General features: G+C 41.1%; 1 protein-coding gene across 1 annotated transcript in view; it reads left to right on the plus strand.

Annotated features, from left to right (window-relative positions):
• CDH13 (cadherin 13) overlaps window positions 1-16,945 on the plus strand; it is a 1,007,607-nt gene extending 990,662 nt beyond the window's left edge. The window contains exons 12-14 of the mRNA XM_058528362.1: window positions 6,136-6,369; window positions 8,990-9,208; window positions 15,602-16,945. Of these exons, the coding sequence (XP_058384345.1) occupies window positions 6,136-6,369; window positions 8,990-9,208; window positions 15,602-15,609 (461 nt within the window). The 3' untranslated portion in view covers window positions 15,610-16,945. The remainder of the gene's footprint in view (window positions 1-6,135; window positions 6,370-8,989; window positions 9,209-15,601) is intronic.
• Window positions 16,946-17,162: the final 217 nt, after the last annotated feature.

Here is a 17,162-nt window from a genome sequence, read left to right on the forward strand (position 1 = left end):
GAAACCACCCAAATGTCCATCGGCTCGTGATGGATAAACACAACATGGTCTATCCATACCATGAAATATTATTCAGCCATTAAAAGGAATGAAGCAGTGATTCATGCTACCACATGGATGAACCTCAAAACGTTATGCTGAGTGAAAGAAGCCAGACACAAAAGGCCACATATTGTATGATTCCATTTATATGAAATGTCCAGAAAACACAAATCTATAGAGACAAAAAGTAGGTTAGTGGTTGTCTTGGGCTGGAAGTAGGTACAAAGAGTTAGTATAAATGGGCCCCAGGTTTCTTTTTGGCATGATGGAAATGTTCTAAAATTAGGTAGTAGTGATGGTTGCACAACTCTGTAAATTTACTAAATATCACTTCATTGTAAAAATATATAAATAAAAGAGTGACAGAAAAGAAGTAAAGTGAAATTGGAAACAAATATTTTTAAATCCCTGTATTACCTTTAAGCTGACATTTCCGTTTCTGACTAGTAATCATGGTAATTGTAAAGAAAATTAAAAAGAGAAAAGTATTCTTTTAATGTTAATTACCTGGAGAGATAATCACTATTTAGGTCTTGGTATTTCTTTCCGATTCTTTTTGTAATCATACATATTTTTAAATTAGGATCACATTACGTTTTTAGTTGTGTCTCTTACTGATAAGATAAAGTTTATATAAATACATACATACATACATATATATGGCTTCTGAATAATGGAACCTATCAGAAAAATCTCAGTGCTTCTGACTAAGTGGAACTCCTGTTTGGTCAGGATTCTGAATAAAATAAAATTCCTATGATTTAAAAAAGAAAAAAAAAAAAAGAAAACCTGGCCCAGTTTCTCATCACATCCACACTCACAGCATCAGAGCAGTGCCAGGAGACCCACGTGTGACACATGTTTCTTTGGGTACCAGGTTTAGCTCCACAGACCTTCCACAAAAAGCAAGATACTGTTGGTCATTTAAGTAAAGAAAGCTTGGAAGATTGTTTTTTACCCTTTCTACCCATGCTTGATGCCAACCGCAAGCACTAAAATACTAAATCTTTGAGCTCCGCGGTCTGGCTCAGATGGTAGGTTGCATTACAATCTCTGATCATTCCGCTCACTTTCTGGAATGCACGGAGAGCACACGGCAACACCCAGTCGTTAGGCCACAGCTCTCAAACAAACAGGTGATGCACCAAGTCTTAGCCTTGGACAAGTTACTTAATCTTTCTGAGCCCCAGCTTCCTCTTCTGGAAAATGAGGAAAAACTGGCAAGTAGGACCCCAGACGCTCCAAGCAGCAACCTATCTGGTTTGCTTGGACTTTTCCTCCTCTGAATAACAGCAGGCGGTCAGTTTCTCTACATAAATCCTCACCTTTCCTTGGTTACCTGATCCTGCTTCTCTCAGGAAATGCACAGCTCTGCCCCCACTAAACCTAGAGCACAAAAGTACAAGTGTGAAATATGGACCAACCAGACGGAGGGTTTACCCAGGCTGGCGACAGTATGGATCAGACCAGGCCTGGTGCCCAGCACAGACTGCCAACTCAGCCACCTCACGGGCAGTTATCACCACTCAAAGTGAAGAAATACAAGTCAAATTATCTGGGTTCGAAATCAAGCAGTGGGATCAGTTTGGTCTTGTCTTGGTCACACAATGTGCTGAGGTATTACAAGCTGTCAGTGCTGACTGGGACTGAAAAGCCAGAAATGGTAGAAAGCAGTGGTCTGTGCGGACGACCCCAGCAGGGTGCCAATTCCACAAAGTCACAGCACCTCTGAGGTCCTAAAGTCACAATCCTCTAGATGGAACAGACTCAGTCATTCAGATCCACAGGAAAGAAAGTGGTGACCATTTCCCCCAGGTCTTGCCATTGTTTGCCAACATGAGAGTTAGAAGCAAAATGAATGACCCACCAAGATTTGAAGGCTGGAGGGAGGGAGAGATGGGGAGTTGTTGTTTAACGGGGACAGAGTTTCAGCTGGGGAGGATGAAAAAGTTCTGGAGATGGATGGGGTGATGGTTGCACAGCAACACAAATGTACTTAATGCCATGAACTGTACACTTAAAAAGGGTTAAAATGGTAAATGTTATGTATATTTTACCACAATAAAAAAAAAGTAGTTCATAAGAAAGAAGATATTAAAAATAATGATATTAATAACCCCAAATCATGGCTTAGGGATATTAATTTGCTTTCATGGTTGAAATGAGAGCCTGTAAGACTCAAACTCCATAGTAAAAGTTCTGACACAGAAGGTAAAGGTTGACACTGGCTCTAGAGGAGGCCTGAGACTCATCAAGTTGATTTGAGCCTGTCCTAAATCTCTCTGGGCCTCAGCCTCACATCCCTAAAACAAAGGTGCCCCAGACCAGCTGCTCTGAACTTGCACGGAGCCCACGGCTGCACTTCCGGAGCCTGCGAACCCATCCGTGTGAATGTAGGTGCACTTCCCTGGAGGCAGGGCCATGACCTTCACCTGATTCCCAAAGGGGAACCCACCTCCCGGTCAATTTAAGACCTGCTGACAGGAATGGTTCATCTCTCAGGGGCCCTTCCATCTCCCAACATTACAAAGACAGAAGCCCCTGCAGACACAGGCAATCCCCCCACACGTTCAGAGGCTGGACTTTCTCTGGTCCTGTAAGCGGCTACTCTGAGAACACGACCCGTGGGCTTCCTCCGAAGGAGCTGCAAGGAAGGGGAAGTACGGTTCTAGCTCCATATCCTGGGTATTTTGCCCAAATTGAGGCTTTTTCTCTATTGAAATAGAAAATCCCTGAAGGAAGATGCAGTCCCAACCAGGCCTCGGTTCTGATGTCTGATGGTGCAGTTGTTCCTTGGAGGCTGGGGGTTGCTGACGGAAAGGGGAAGAGCAGGGGTGAGGGATTTTAGCTAAATACAAGGAAATCCCTCGAAGCCCCAATATTTCCTGGGCCCCCAGAACTATTGGAGCCAAACGCCTTGTGAAGAATCATTACATTTTGAATTACATCTGAATTCTGGGTGGTGAAATTCTCCAGCCTGTGCATCTAAACTGGGAAAGGCTCTTTCCCCCAGGATTTTGAGAACCAGTCTTTACCTTATCAACCAAAAAAAAAACCTCATTTTACTCAACCTCAGGAAAAAACATCACCAGGCTGCCTGGGAATAACACATGGGCAATTGAAGACAGTAGAATAATTAAGTTTACGAAAGGCCGATTCTTACGGCCATATTTCAAATACTTATAATGCTGTCTCATCCATTCTACCAAATGACTTTACTTCACAATGTATTCAGAGTGAAAAAATATAATGGATTCCTCTGAGATATTCAATTAGTTCAATAAAAAGAGAAAAATAATTTTTCAATAGAGAAATTCAACCAAATTACTAAAGCTGACAGTGAAAAACCAACTTCAAAGTAATTATGCATTTCCTCTGAGTTCTCACTCTATCAAAAGTTGATGATATGCCACCATTAGAAATAGCCATCCTTCTGATGATTAATTACATTTGTGTTCCTATTTTAGCAGATACTTATTTGAATGTTTACTCTGGAACTGTCTTTGGGTGTTGATATGTTGAAATTTCCACCAGTCTCACTAAACAGTATCTGTTCTCACGGCTTCCTGACTCTCTGCTCAACTTCCTGCAAGCTGGGTTCTTCCCCATTAGTGGAAACCGCTCCCACGGAAGTCACCAGTAACATTCTCCTTGCAAAACCCATTGCTTCTCTTTATTCCCTGCCCTTTGAGGTGTGATGACACATTTGACTGTTGATTTTCCAATTCATCTCCCCTATGTCTTCTGCAAACTATCATCTGCTCTTCAAACTTTGGGGTTTCCTAGGCCTCCACCCCTCTGTGGTTCTGCACTTTCTCCTTGGGTAACCTAATTTGCTAGAAAGGTTTCAAAAGCATCTATGTTGACAACTCCCCAGTCACTAACTCAGCCCTGGCATTTCTCCTAAGCACTGTGCACTTCTGCACAGGTGCACTGAATTTGAGGGGCTATTAGCACAATCAAAGCCGAACTCGTTGTCTTTCCACCCCCCACTGCCTTCTGCTTTTCTTTTGGCAGCCTCCTCTAAGGGCCTGATCTCCAAGACGAGACATTTCTTTCCTGTTCAGACTGCCCACATCATGACTCAATCTATGCTGGTCTCCTTGCCTCCAACATCCGACATCTCCTGTCAATACCATTGTGTGTTTCTAAATATAATTCAGATCAGATTGTTCCACTGCCTTTCTGAAAAACCTCTGGTGGCTTTATGCAGTCCGTAGAATCACTACAAGCAACTCGTCGTGATAGTCAAGGGCCCCAGGCCCTACCCGATACCTCCAGCCTCACCACCTTGCCATCCTTCTGTGCCCCCTGCAGTAGGCAACAGCCCCGTGATGGCACCTGATGACTTTGCACGTATCCATGTGGGCCAGGAGGGAAGGCTTGAGCCCCAGCCAACCTGAGTCTTGGCAGAACGTCTCGTGATCCTTCCAGAACTGTGGGTAGGGGAGGCTTGTGAGGAGCTGCTACAGTACCCATGTCTCCTGGGAGGCTGTCACAAGACAGTTTCTCATTGCCTTCCAGGTTCTTATGAGAGCTGAGGCTTCCTGCGCGCCCCTCTTGGGGTGCAGCTGCAGGCTATGAAACTGCTGAGAAGCAACAGGGTGTCCCTTCATTTGTGTTGCAGTCACCTGGCCCCTTTTGTTTTGGTGTCACCTGCCCAAGAGCCACCTTTGCCTAGTCATCATTTCACTGTCTATATAAGTAATAAATTACCTGAATCTGACAAGGACTCGTTTCTTTACCAACAGAACCTGTCAGGCCTTGCCTTGCTCTCAACACCTGTGCTCTGAGCTCAGCTATCCACCACCCTTCCAACCCCATGTGATTTGTACCTTAGCTTTAAACTTCATGCACATTTCAAAAAATAAACATAGTTGAGATAAAATAAAGTTAAGCTTAGAAATGTGGTTAAGTGCAAAGGATAGGAAAAGTGAAATGGAGCCAGACATTAGGTTGAACTAGAGCATAAAGTTGGAGAACTGTAATTTTAAAAGCGCATTCCTTTGTGGAATAAGGCATATCCGTGCACTTACTATTTGTGGCCTGACTTTTCTCACAGAAAATTAGAAACTATTAATGAAGGGTTTGTCCCAAGAGCAAATCTCTAATGCATAGATGATTAAAAGTGAATTTAGAGAAAGGTAAATAAAGTCACGCAGACTCTTATTAAGATTAAACACTTTAAGTGAAAGACATTATTGCATAGGTGATTATAAGAGCTTCTTAAAATAATATTCCCTAAAATGGAAAACATTTCAGGAAGTCACTGAAACACTGAAAAAGCAAAGCTTTAAAAACGAGGCCCATGTCTGTCAGTAATCATGCTGCAGTGGCAGCTCACGTAGAAGAACTAGAAGGACCTGCAACTAGAGTATACAACTGTGTACTGAGGCTTGGGGAGGAAATAAATAGATAAATAAATAAATAGATAAATAAATAAATAAATATTTTTTTTTAATGAGGCCCAAAGATTATATTATGATTGCTTCAGCTGCCCCAGTAGCCAGCCAGTGATTCTGTTTCTCATAAGTAACCCGCCTTTCCAAATCTGTCCTGTGCTGCCAGGCCAGCTGGACAGGCCCTCAGTGGCACCATCAGCCATGCCAGACCCTTTTTCACTGGCAAAAGAAAACCCTGGATTAGAGCTTTCTCTTTTCAATCAACTACCCAGGCAGTGAGGGCTTTTCCATATAAAACATCATCTTCTCTCATGCAATCTCCATCCTCCCTATACCACCAACATATATGAATACTTGGATTTTCAGATAAAAGGTTTAATTTGGTAAGCAAGGAAAAGTCCTGTTTGTTATCTCCATTCTTTGAGTCACTTTCAATGTGTTAGTATGACTTGTATATTAGGGAGCTTAGCATTCTAAAGGTAAAAACTGAAGAACTTAAATCAAGTCTTATATATGATAAAAGGCCTTGTAAACCACTAAACTTTATACAACTATGTAAGCTATTACTATTAGTCTTGTTTGAAACCACTGTTAACAATAATAACAGTGCCCGGCACATTGGGAAAGAGAACTATGGCAAATCACTCTGGCATTATACCAGCTGGTGCTAACATCTTCCTTTTCCCCGCAGGCAACCCTCCTGCTACTGGTACAGGAACTCTGCTGATCACCCTGGAAGACGTGAACGACAACGCTCCCTTCATTTACCCCACAGTCGCTGAAGTCTGTGATGATGCCAAGAACCTCAGTGTAGTCATTTTGGGAGCATCAGATAAGGATCTTCACCCAAATACAGATCCTTTCAAATTTGAAATCCATAAACAAACCGTTCCTGATAAAGTCTGGAAGATCTCCAAGATCAACAGTAAGTCCAGCTAAACATTCTACAGTTACTCTTCCGGCTTTGAAGCCTAGATTCCCTGGCTTGGTTTCTTTTCCCAAACTTTTCCGCCTCCTACTCTCTCATGTGTTTCCACATGGTTTATTTCAAGTTATTCACACAGACAATTTTCCCACCAGCAAATGAATACGATTCGTAAGCATACTGAATATCAGTTCCTTATAAATGCAGACGTGAAAGTTCTCTCTTTTGCGTCCTTTCTTATCTTTTCTCTACTGTACACCGTATACTCTACACCCTATACTATACACTGTCTACTTTACACCATATATTCTACACACTGTACTGTATGCTCTAGACTGTACACTGTATATTCTATACCCTATACTGTACACTCTCTACCGTATACCATATCCTCTACTCCCTATGCTGTACACTCTCTACTGTACACTGTATACTCTACACTCTATGATGTATGCTCTGTACTGCACACTGTATACTCTACACCTTGTACTGTACACTCTTTGTACACCCACACAGTCTTCAGCCTTCAAAAGCTGGAGGTCTCTGCTTCTCCCTACCTATATCTTGGTTCAGCTGGCTCTCCTCTCTCAGATAACTGTTTACATTAACTTTTACCAGCACTTTGGAGAGACTTTCCATGGTGTGCTATCTTTCATAACAGACTAAAGAAGAGAGAAGCACCAGTACAAGAATCTTTTGAAAGTCTTCACCTCTAATCCTCCTTCTTCCATTTTATGCTGCAGACCTCCTCAGAATTGACTTAGTCTTTATAATGACCTTGTCTTTTCTTTCAAATCCTTGGCTTTTACTTTCGACTTTGATATCTTCTTCTATCTGTCCTGTCCTTCATTTATGAAACTTGCAAGCAATGTCCCTTTCTACCAGTCTTTCCGTCTGGGCAGGTAGAATTCAAAACTTGGCCCAACATTGATCATCTGCCATTGTAAACTGAAACAGCTATGTATCGAATTATGAATTCTCCCTATATCCACCTTCCTCCCTATGGAAATGTGAGCTCGCAACTAAGTCCACTTTGCCTTATACTAAAGCCAAAAACCAGAACTCACACATTAGACCTACACTCTGTCATCAATAATGAACTTATCCTGTGATTGACCCCGTCAGGGCTCTCTCTTCTTACATCACAGGTAGAATTTTTGAGAGGGAGAGGGAATTACCCATTTCATTAAGTTTTGAAAATGTATTGTACAATTGTGCATAAAATTTTCTATTAAAAAATCTCATATGTATTGTTATGATCTTATCTCATATCTCATTTTATTAGTGCCTTTCCCTTGTTATTGATTCTATTTGCCTGTTTGTCTATTTTATTGCTTTTTAAAGAATGAATTCTGTTACACTGATTATTTTTAATTAAAACAGCCCTTCTCTTGTTTGAGGGGTTAGTGTTTTATTTGCTAGTTTTTGTGGCTATAGCTGATTTGAATAATCATCACAAGTTCTTTCTAGCTGAAACTTGCTCATTCAAGAGTTTGTCCTCTACTTGAGGGAGATGGGAGGATGTTCCTTGAATTAATCTGCCATTTCACTGGGGTAATTATCTACATCAGTTATTTCTGCTGCTGTCACTCTCTGGTTAGAATAATACTTCATCTGTTTTTCTTTTCATATCATCACACTCTTTTTCCCTCCTTGTTTTATTTAATAGATAAGATGCCTTCTAAATTCTTTTCCTTGCCGCCAAATTTTTTTCTGAATACTTAGCATTGTTTATACCTAGAAAGCAGCAGTTAAAAAAAAAAATCTCTAGTCATCTGAGTGACTGAAAAGAGAATAGTCTGCAGCTAAAAACAGTGGCCAGGTGGGGTGGCCACTTGTGAGCGCTCCCAGTGCTGGGTAACGGCAGATATTCCCACCAAACGTGGGCATGAAGATCCAATCTCCATGCTGTGGGTTGTGCTGTGGATTCTCACCCAAATCCAGGGATATGGGCCGAGGACTGATGGAGACGTAGACTGTAGAACCCATCTGCATGGCAACACGCAGGGTCTGGCCCACGTTTATAGGGAGAGGATTTTTGTTTTTTTGGTCCAAGAATTTGTTTTGATTATTTGAATTTGGATTCTTATCTAAAAGTGTTCTGAGCTGATAATCTCTCTTTTGTCTTTTTTTCCAGCTTTATTGAAGTGTAAATGACAAATTAAAAAATGTGTATATTTATAATATGCAATGTGATGACTTGAGAGTGTATTTTTACAGTATTTTTTCTAGATGTTGAATGTGATCTTTGTGAAGATGGCTTTATTGGTATAATAAATTTGCAGAGAGGAGTTCTTGGTACTCAGTCATCTTCACAAAAATGGGGCCCCTTGAAACTGATTATGGTAGCACTGAGCCATAGAACTCCTTAATGATGGAAACGTTCTATGTGGCACTGTACAGTGTCCAGGTAGCCACCTGGACACTGGAAATGTGGCTAGTGCAGCTGAGGAACTGAATTTGTATTTTTATTTGATGTTAGTGAATTTAAATTTAAACACTCCTATAGTTATAAACTAAAATGCCATGCCTGTTTTGTGTGGGTTTAATCGTCAAAGCCTCACTCTTCTATTTGAAAAGGTCTAACACTGTCTCATGAAGAGCCTCCTTGTCTTCATAGATACGCACGCCATGGTGAGCCTTCTTCAAAATCTGAACAAAGCAAACTACCACCTGCCCGTTATGGTGACAGATTCAGGGAAACCACCCATGACGAACATCACAGACCTCAGGGTACAAGTGTGTTCCTGCAAGAACTCCAAAGTGGACTGCAATGCAGCAGAGGCCCTGCACTTCAGCATGACCTCAGTCCTGCTCATCTCTCTCTTCAGTTTAGCCTGTAAGTTGGCCTAACTCCAGTGCGTGCACAAGTATGAGAACGTAACTTCACGGAAGCCACTTTTTTCATATATCTTGCCAAAATAATTGATCTCAGAGGAAACTTTCCGTTTAGTTTGTGTCTATAATAGATGGTATTACAGGTAAAAATGCTCCAGCTAATGTTTAAAGGGATCTTAACATCCCTGTGCGAATCAATGTGAGGAACTGTGCAAAGGCACTCGTGTCCTACAGACCAGGTGATGAGAACACTTCCTGCAGATGCCGCTGAACTTGAGCTAACAAAAATGCACCCAAATTAGTTAACTGGTCTACTAGGGCCCTATTGCTCTCTGCCTTGTGCAGAATAATCTTTGAAAGGTTAGAGTAGATACTATACCTTTTTAAGAACAATCATGAGAATTCATGGATGGAGGTTGGGCCATAGGAAAAGAGATAAACACATAATTCACACATTTTTTTCACTGATAGTAATGACTATAAAACAATGAAGCATTATCTTAAACAAGTGAATTATTATGCTGTGTAATATAGATGTGAGCATAAAATGAATAGATATATGTACCAAATATTTCCTACTTAGAGAATACTAGTCCAGTTTTAACCTCAGCAGTTATTCATATGTAGGTAATACCATTTAAAAGCCTTTTGGGCCTTGGTATTTACATTTTGAGAAAGTTATTGGTGTGATTGTGAATTAGGAAGTTGAAAAATAAATAATGATCTGAAAAAAAGAACAGAAGTTATTACATCCTCGTGACAGTGGTAAGTGGGGTCAACAGGAAATCACACATCTCAACATCGGACATTTATATATATAAAGCTCTGTGCTGGGCCAGCGTCCTGTGGGTAGAGCTAAGGAGCAGAAGACCTTACAGTGCCTCATTGGATGGTTGGATGGTTGGATGGATGGATGGATGGATGGATGGACAGATGGATGGATGGAAATATATATTCCTCTCTCTCATTCTTGTATTCTTTGCTTCTTCCTTTTTTACTTTCTTCTTCCTTCCTTTTCTTCAAGAAATAAAATATTATAAGTAAAGGTGAAATCCCCTATGTTCATCTCCTTGGTTTCATTTCCTATTCTCTCTCCCCAGAGACACTCGCTCTCATGAGTTAGAGTGTGTCCAGATGTTGTTTTATACTTTCACAACGCACACACACACACCCAGTATCGTTCTATTTTGTGCAGTTTGTAAAACTCCATGTGATTTGTATTATATTGAGCATGAGGTCCTGCAACTTGCTTTTCTTCCTCTCCACATTACATTTCCAAGATTCATCTGTGTTGTTCTAGTTCGGGGGCCAGCAAACTTCTCCTGTAAATGGCCAGGAAGCAAATATTTTGGGCTCTGTGGCCCACGTCAGGTCTCCGTCACATACTATTGTTTAGTGCTTTTTTGTTTCTGTCTTTTGTTTTTTACCACTTTTTAAAAGTGTGAAAACCATTCTTAGCTCAAGAGCCATATAAGCACACTATGGCCCACCAACCAGTGCACCCCTGCGCTAGTTCATTCATTTTAACTGCTAGAGAGTAGGAACATGAGGCAGGGTATTCCTCTATTAACAGATGCATTAGGATGATTTACGATGTCCTGCTATGACCAACTCTATTGCAGTAAACATCTGGAATCTGTTTTCCACCAGCTTCTCAAGTGAGCACTAGACAGATGGCGAGCCCAGCACTGGGTCTGGGTTCTAGGAGCAATTGGAACTCACAGAGTTTAGATAAACTAGAGGGCCGTACTTCCTGTGTGACTGTCAAGAAATAAAAATGCTGTGTGTGCATATGTCCAACCATGCATGTGTTATGTGTGCACATGTGTTGCATGCGTTGTGTGTGCGTGCACAAACTTGTGTTGTGTGTGCATGTGTGTGTGTGCACAAGTGTGTGTACTCAGAGAGAGAGAAGATAATTGAGTGGCCACTCACACATCGCCCTGGATAAACCCAACTACACAACATCAAAGTCTGACTCTGGATGACATTCCTTTGAAGAACCAGGGCACTGCAGGACGCTGCCCACCTATCAGCTACTCTAGATGCCCGTGAGACTTCCTACCGCTGCCTGTTGAAATACAGATTCCCAGGCCCATCCAACCTGTGGCACCAACACCCCAGGTGACAGTGGCCTCCAGCACACAGATCCAGTGTTTTTATATTTTTACACAATATTTTATATAATAACACACACGTCTGCTACTACCAGTCCATATATTAAATATTAGTAAGACAATCTGTTTGTTTAGATTAAAAGGAATACAAATAGGTGTGGCAGTATTCCCTTCTCACCAACAAGGGGTTTTCTTGTGCCCCCTACTGTGAGACCCAGGGCCTACAGATATCAATAATGTGCAGGTTCCGGAAGATGGACCACTTCCCCTCTCTCTCAGCAGAGCTCTTGGATCACGGTTAGTCCACGGCAGAATTGTCTGCTGATGCCTAAAGAACTCGTGTTCGCTTTATACTCAAAATTGCATCATTGAGAAAAGATGGATGCACATACTCATGTCTGAGATATCAGATGTGCTTTTTGTTCTCACCTAAATGGAAGGCCATCAATCTGGCACCACACAGTTATCCCGCCGTAGGTAAGGGCACCTGTAGGGAAAGCCAGAATCATCCTCAAAAAGGAGCTCTGAATCTCCCCACACAGGCGGAAAGGTACTTGGTTGACCCTCCAATGTTGTGCACCGCAAGACAGGTAGTTTCAGCCAAAAAAACAGTTAAGAACAGGTGTTACCACTCACCTGTTTGACTTCAAAAACAACCTCAGTCTGGCTCTATATAAAAGGCATAAGATTATTTAATATTGTTCATTTGAACATTAAGATGCCTGACAAATATAATGATTCTTGTTTTGTTATATACCCAGCCCAAGATGTTCTCCCTAACAAAAGAGGGATGTATCTAACAAGACATGTGAGAAACTAGGTTGGAGCTGGCGGGAATAAGTAACCATGGGTCTCCTACAGCTCAGGCACTCTCTCATAAGAGCAGAGTCAAAGTGCAGACCCCTCTGTACCGCTACTAACATGACATTGACAAGAGACTGCACAGAAGCGGGCCTAAACCATCAAGTAAGGTTGGGGCGGGGTTGTCTACAAGCACTGAAACTAGAATATAAAGTGCAAGGGTAACATAACTTCTCTACTCAGCCATACGTCTTGAAAGAATTTTGGGATCTGGTAGGATCGGTTTGCTGTTTCTTTAAATCAGGAGTTGGCAAACTACAGTCCAAGGGCCAAATGCGGCCCACTTCCTGTGTTTGTAAATAAAGTTTTATTGGAACACAGCCATGTCTGTTCATTTACATATTGTCTGTGGCTGCTTTCTGCTACAACAGCAGAGTTGAGTAGTTGCCGGGAGACCGTATGGCCTGCAAAGGCAGAAATATTTACTATCTGGCCCTTTACAAAAAAAGTGTGACAATGCCTTCTTTAAAGCATTTTTCATAAAACTGCAGTGATCACGTCACACAACATGGGAAGAAAAAACGGGCTTTTCTCCTCCCCTTAAATAATATTCAGATCCAAGTAGACTAGCATTAACCAAACATCCTGATGTTCCACGGTTTTTCTCTCTATTTTCTTCCTGGCCTCATGATTTTATCCCACTTTATAGATGAGAAAACTGATGCTCAGAAAGGTCCCACATGAGCAAGCAGTAAGGCCAGCGTTCACCATTAGACAGCCTCCCTTATGGAAGAAGACAATAAAAACATTGCAGTTTATTAAGATACTGTAGATGGCTTTATTGCAACTGAGAATTGAACTGAGAGATCTGCACGTCCTTCTTTGACATCTAAAAATAAAGGAAATAAAACTAATGACATTGAAAGTAATAAAAAATGTAAATGAAATTATTTTTAGTGCCAATTTTGTTGTTTAAATTACATGTTGATGACATTGAGATGCATAATTCTACTCTTAGGACCCTCCCAATGAAGTGAGCTGGCGTCTCCATTAGGCTGTGTCTGTGGGTTTTTTGTAGGGCTCTGTGTGATGTGACACAGGCAAGTTTGAGGAAGACTATTGTCCTGAAATCTTTCTGAACGTTGTTTTAGGTTGAATTAATCAGCAATAGCAAAAATATAAAAGGACAGATCAGGTGAACCATATTAACGAGTACCAAAATTAAATGTCTCTACGTTGGGAAGAAGGGAGCATTGAATTGTAACCTCCATCACAACGAAGAATTTTAAAGAGGTGACTGAAATGAGCAAAAAACAGCCACTGAAAATACTTTTAATTCTAATGCTTTTTATTAAGGTGTTATTTGCATTCCAAAATTCAGCCATTTTAAATGTACAGTTTGATAAATGTTGGTAACTGTGCACAATTGTGTAGCCACGCCACAATCAGCTACAGTTTCTTTGTATGCCTTTGCTATTGATCCCCTCCCCACAATCCAGACCTCCATTAATCTGCCTTCTCTGTTTCTTGCCTTTTAGTTTCTTGCCTTTTCTAGAATTTTCTATAAATGGAATCATACAGTCCACGTCGTTAAGTGTACCAATATTGTATTCCTTTTTATTGTGAAATGTGTTATGGGCAGAGACAGGGCCTGGAGAAGCACCAGACCCGGGTACAGCAGGCTGTCCTCTGCCTGCAGATGGCCCCAAGTCATGCTTTGCAGAGGAGCTGTGGTCCCTTAAGTTGCACAACTTCATGGACCATGATAGTTGACCTCTGAGGGCTTTCTATGTGCCATACACATGCAAAGCTAAGAGCTTTACATAAATTACATAGATTATCTTGTGTAATCAACCCAACAGCCCTAGGAGGCAGGATCGTTTACATTATAGTCTAACTCGACTTATACAGAGATTGGAGACTTTCTAATTTAGTGGGTTTTATTCAGCCAAAAATTTTTTCTATTTTTCTCCATGACCAAAATTATTATTTTAAGTCATTGGTACCACACTGGAAAATATTTTTAAATAAAATTAGTAATGCCATTTAGTATGTTCGTTTCAAGTCTTTCTTCAAATATGGGTGAGTCTGAGGGATACAATTTACTGCAGCCCAAGTAACCAGAGTTTAAGGCAGTGCTAGGAAGAGCCATGAGAAATTCAACAGAAAAAAACAAAATTAAATGAGTTGAGAAGACTTCTAGCCATAAAGGCATTCACTTGTCAAACAATATAAAGGTTCCTGGGTGTAGAAGAAAACAACCACAAATTGCACCTGAATTGGCATATTAATTTCCATGGCCCTTTCTGTTAAAGTGGCTTTTACCTTTAACCTTCTTGATATCATCTTGTCTATACTTGAGTCACATTACAAAAACTTTGTATCTGGAATTTAGAGAAGCTGCTTTAAATTTTCCAGATAAATGACAGGTTTAACCTCTAAAAGCAATGGGCTGCTGAGTAGGTAGGCGAGCTGTACACACCGATCCAGCCCTCAACAGCCTTTACATGAAAAGGCCCAAGAGTTACAGAGTCACCCGTGATATTCTAGTCATCAGTTCACTCCAGAATGAACTGCGCTTACATTATGGGTTGACTTTTACACATTTTCATTTCTCTGATTGTAACATGAGTTTTGGTGGTACCATTTCCCTCTACAAATCCAAGATGTAATAATAATTAAGCAAAAATGGCAGAGAACCAAGCTATTTCCCTGCATACTGTTATCAGGCAAAGTGGAAGACCCCCCGGCTGGTGTCAGCTTTAGCTGCAGTTTGGGCGACCTCAGTAAACTTTGACAAGACAGTTCAGGCCATGAAGATGGAGGAAGCAGCCACGAGCCAAATATAGGCAGCTGCAAGCTGGAAAAGGCAAGGAAGCGGCTTCTCTCCGAGAGCCTCCAAAAGGAACACAGCTCTGCCCTGCCCACACCTTGATTTTAGCCCCATAAGACTCATTTTAGACTTCTGACCTCCAGAACTGTAAGAGATTAAATCTGTGATGTTTTAAGCCATTAAGTGTGTGGTCATTTGTTATGCAGCCATAGGACGCTCATATGCCATATCTGAAGAATCGCCAATAGCTATCTTGCTCTCTTCTGTAACCGAAAAAGTATCTGGGATGCTCATCTATCTCTAAGCTACCAAGCCAACTTGTTCATAAAATAGCCCAGCACTGGGCCAATGCGCAAGAGACAGGGCTCAATGGTAGCAGAGGTAATAGCTGCTGGTGGTCTGAGATGAGATGTTTGGCATTAGCATTTTCAAAGCGGTCCAGCCTTTTAAGACATACAGCAGCAGAACTATTCATTCTCTCTTCAAATGTTGCACTTAAGAAAAAAAAAATATTCCCCAAGGTAGTGCAGTGTTTATAAATGTGTTTATTACAGCCTGTCAGTCATTTATCTAGTATTTAGCTAAAATGTTTTGAATCGAGTTGTGATATTCCTTAACTTAACTCTGACTCTTTTCCATTCAGGTCTGTGAGAACTCCTGACGTCTGAAGCTTGACTACCAAGTTTCCATAGCAACAGGAAAAAGAAAAGAATCCAAATCTGAAGATTGCAGTTTACAGCTCTCGAACTTCACAACTAGGCCTCAATTGTTCAGATTGTCGTTTTCTTTGCAGTTTCACCTAGTCTGTACTTCACCATTTTGACAGCATCTTCCTTTCTCCTTTAATTAATGGAATCCTCTGACTTTTCCCTGAATGTTTTAAGATCACGGCATATAACTTGACCTTCCGGGAGCAGAAACAATGACTACTTTTTCTGATGTGTCGCCACGTTGCTAGTCAGCGCTCCACACATACAGCTTTGTCTGTGGGTTCGTATTTGTATATGTATGAGTATCTGTATGTGTATATACACAGTATTTATAGAAAGAGACTATAGGGAAGCCTAATTTTGATATGTCATTCTTCCTTGAGAGGTTACACAAAAAAGGGTTAGAAGCTGTGGCAGCTGACCCTCAGGGCCTCAGTATCAAGCTCAACACTAGCACAGCCCACAGAGCTGACACTTCACCATCCCGTTCAGTCCGAACACTGCCACGACCAGCCAGGCAGGTCCGCAGAGAGCGAGAGCAGAGATAGAAGTCCTTTCTCTTTAGTGTGAGAACTACAACCAATTTTCACTGCCATCTTAGCCATGATCCTGAGCAAAAGTGGTGAGGAGCAGAGCAGGAAAGTTGAGCATCAAATGCGGAGAAAAGGGCTGAAATATTCTTTCGTGGGCATCTATCCGCATTTGTATGTGTCCCAAATCCACAGTCCCATTGGTTCTCATGGGGACACAGATCATGGTAGAGAACCGCTCCCTCTCAGTGTATGCACAATTGCAAATGTCATCATGGAGGTGACTCATGCATATGAAGAGGTCAGCAGGTACCATGTGTATACACATATATGCCCACATGTATAGACACACATTTATGCACATACACACCGTTTGTTTCATATATACATGCATAAAATAGAGTAAATACAGGTAGTTTTAAAAGTACCCTTTTGTGTGAATTGACTACCGTTGTTTGCAAACCTGAAAATAAAAGATGTTCATTATGTATGAAAAGTAATTGATTTTTATTCTGTGAGCATGTGACAGTAAGAGGAAAGTTAGTGCTTGTACTAAGATTATCTTCTTGTTGATAAACTGTAAATGAACCATCAAAGCTCACACCAAATTTTTCTATCAGATAAAACTAGTGACAGCCTGTGGCTTTTTATTAGAGCTCGCCACGCACTAGGGTAAGGTAAGTGTCTTAGCATATTTTAATGCAGTTGCTTACTAAAAGTTTTAACCACACGCACACACACGCGCACACGCGCTTTCTTATGCAATCTGTTTGCACCTGTGCTTTTCAGTTTGCCTTCTGTAGGAAATAGAAGTCATATGTTGTCTTTATTGTAGTGAAATTATGCAGATAGAGTTCCATATATTGTATTTGTTTCAATAGTAAATCTTTTTGGAGCATATAGAATGCAGAGATTTTTTTTCCATTAAAATAAATGGGTATTGGTGGTTAAAACTGCTGGACAG

Source organism: Diceros bicornis, chromosome 32, assembly GCF_020826845.1.
Source record: "Diceros bicornis minor isolate mBicDic1 chromosome 32, mDicBic1.mat.cur, whole genome shotgun sequence".
NCBI classification, from domain to species: Eukaryota; Metazoa; Chordata; class Mammalia; order Perissodactyla; family Rhinocerotidae; genus Diceros; species Diceros bicornis.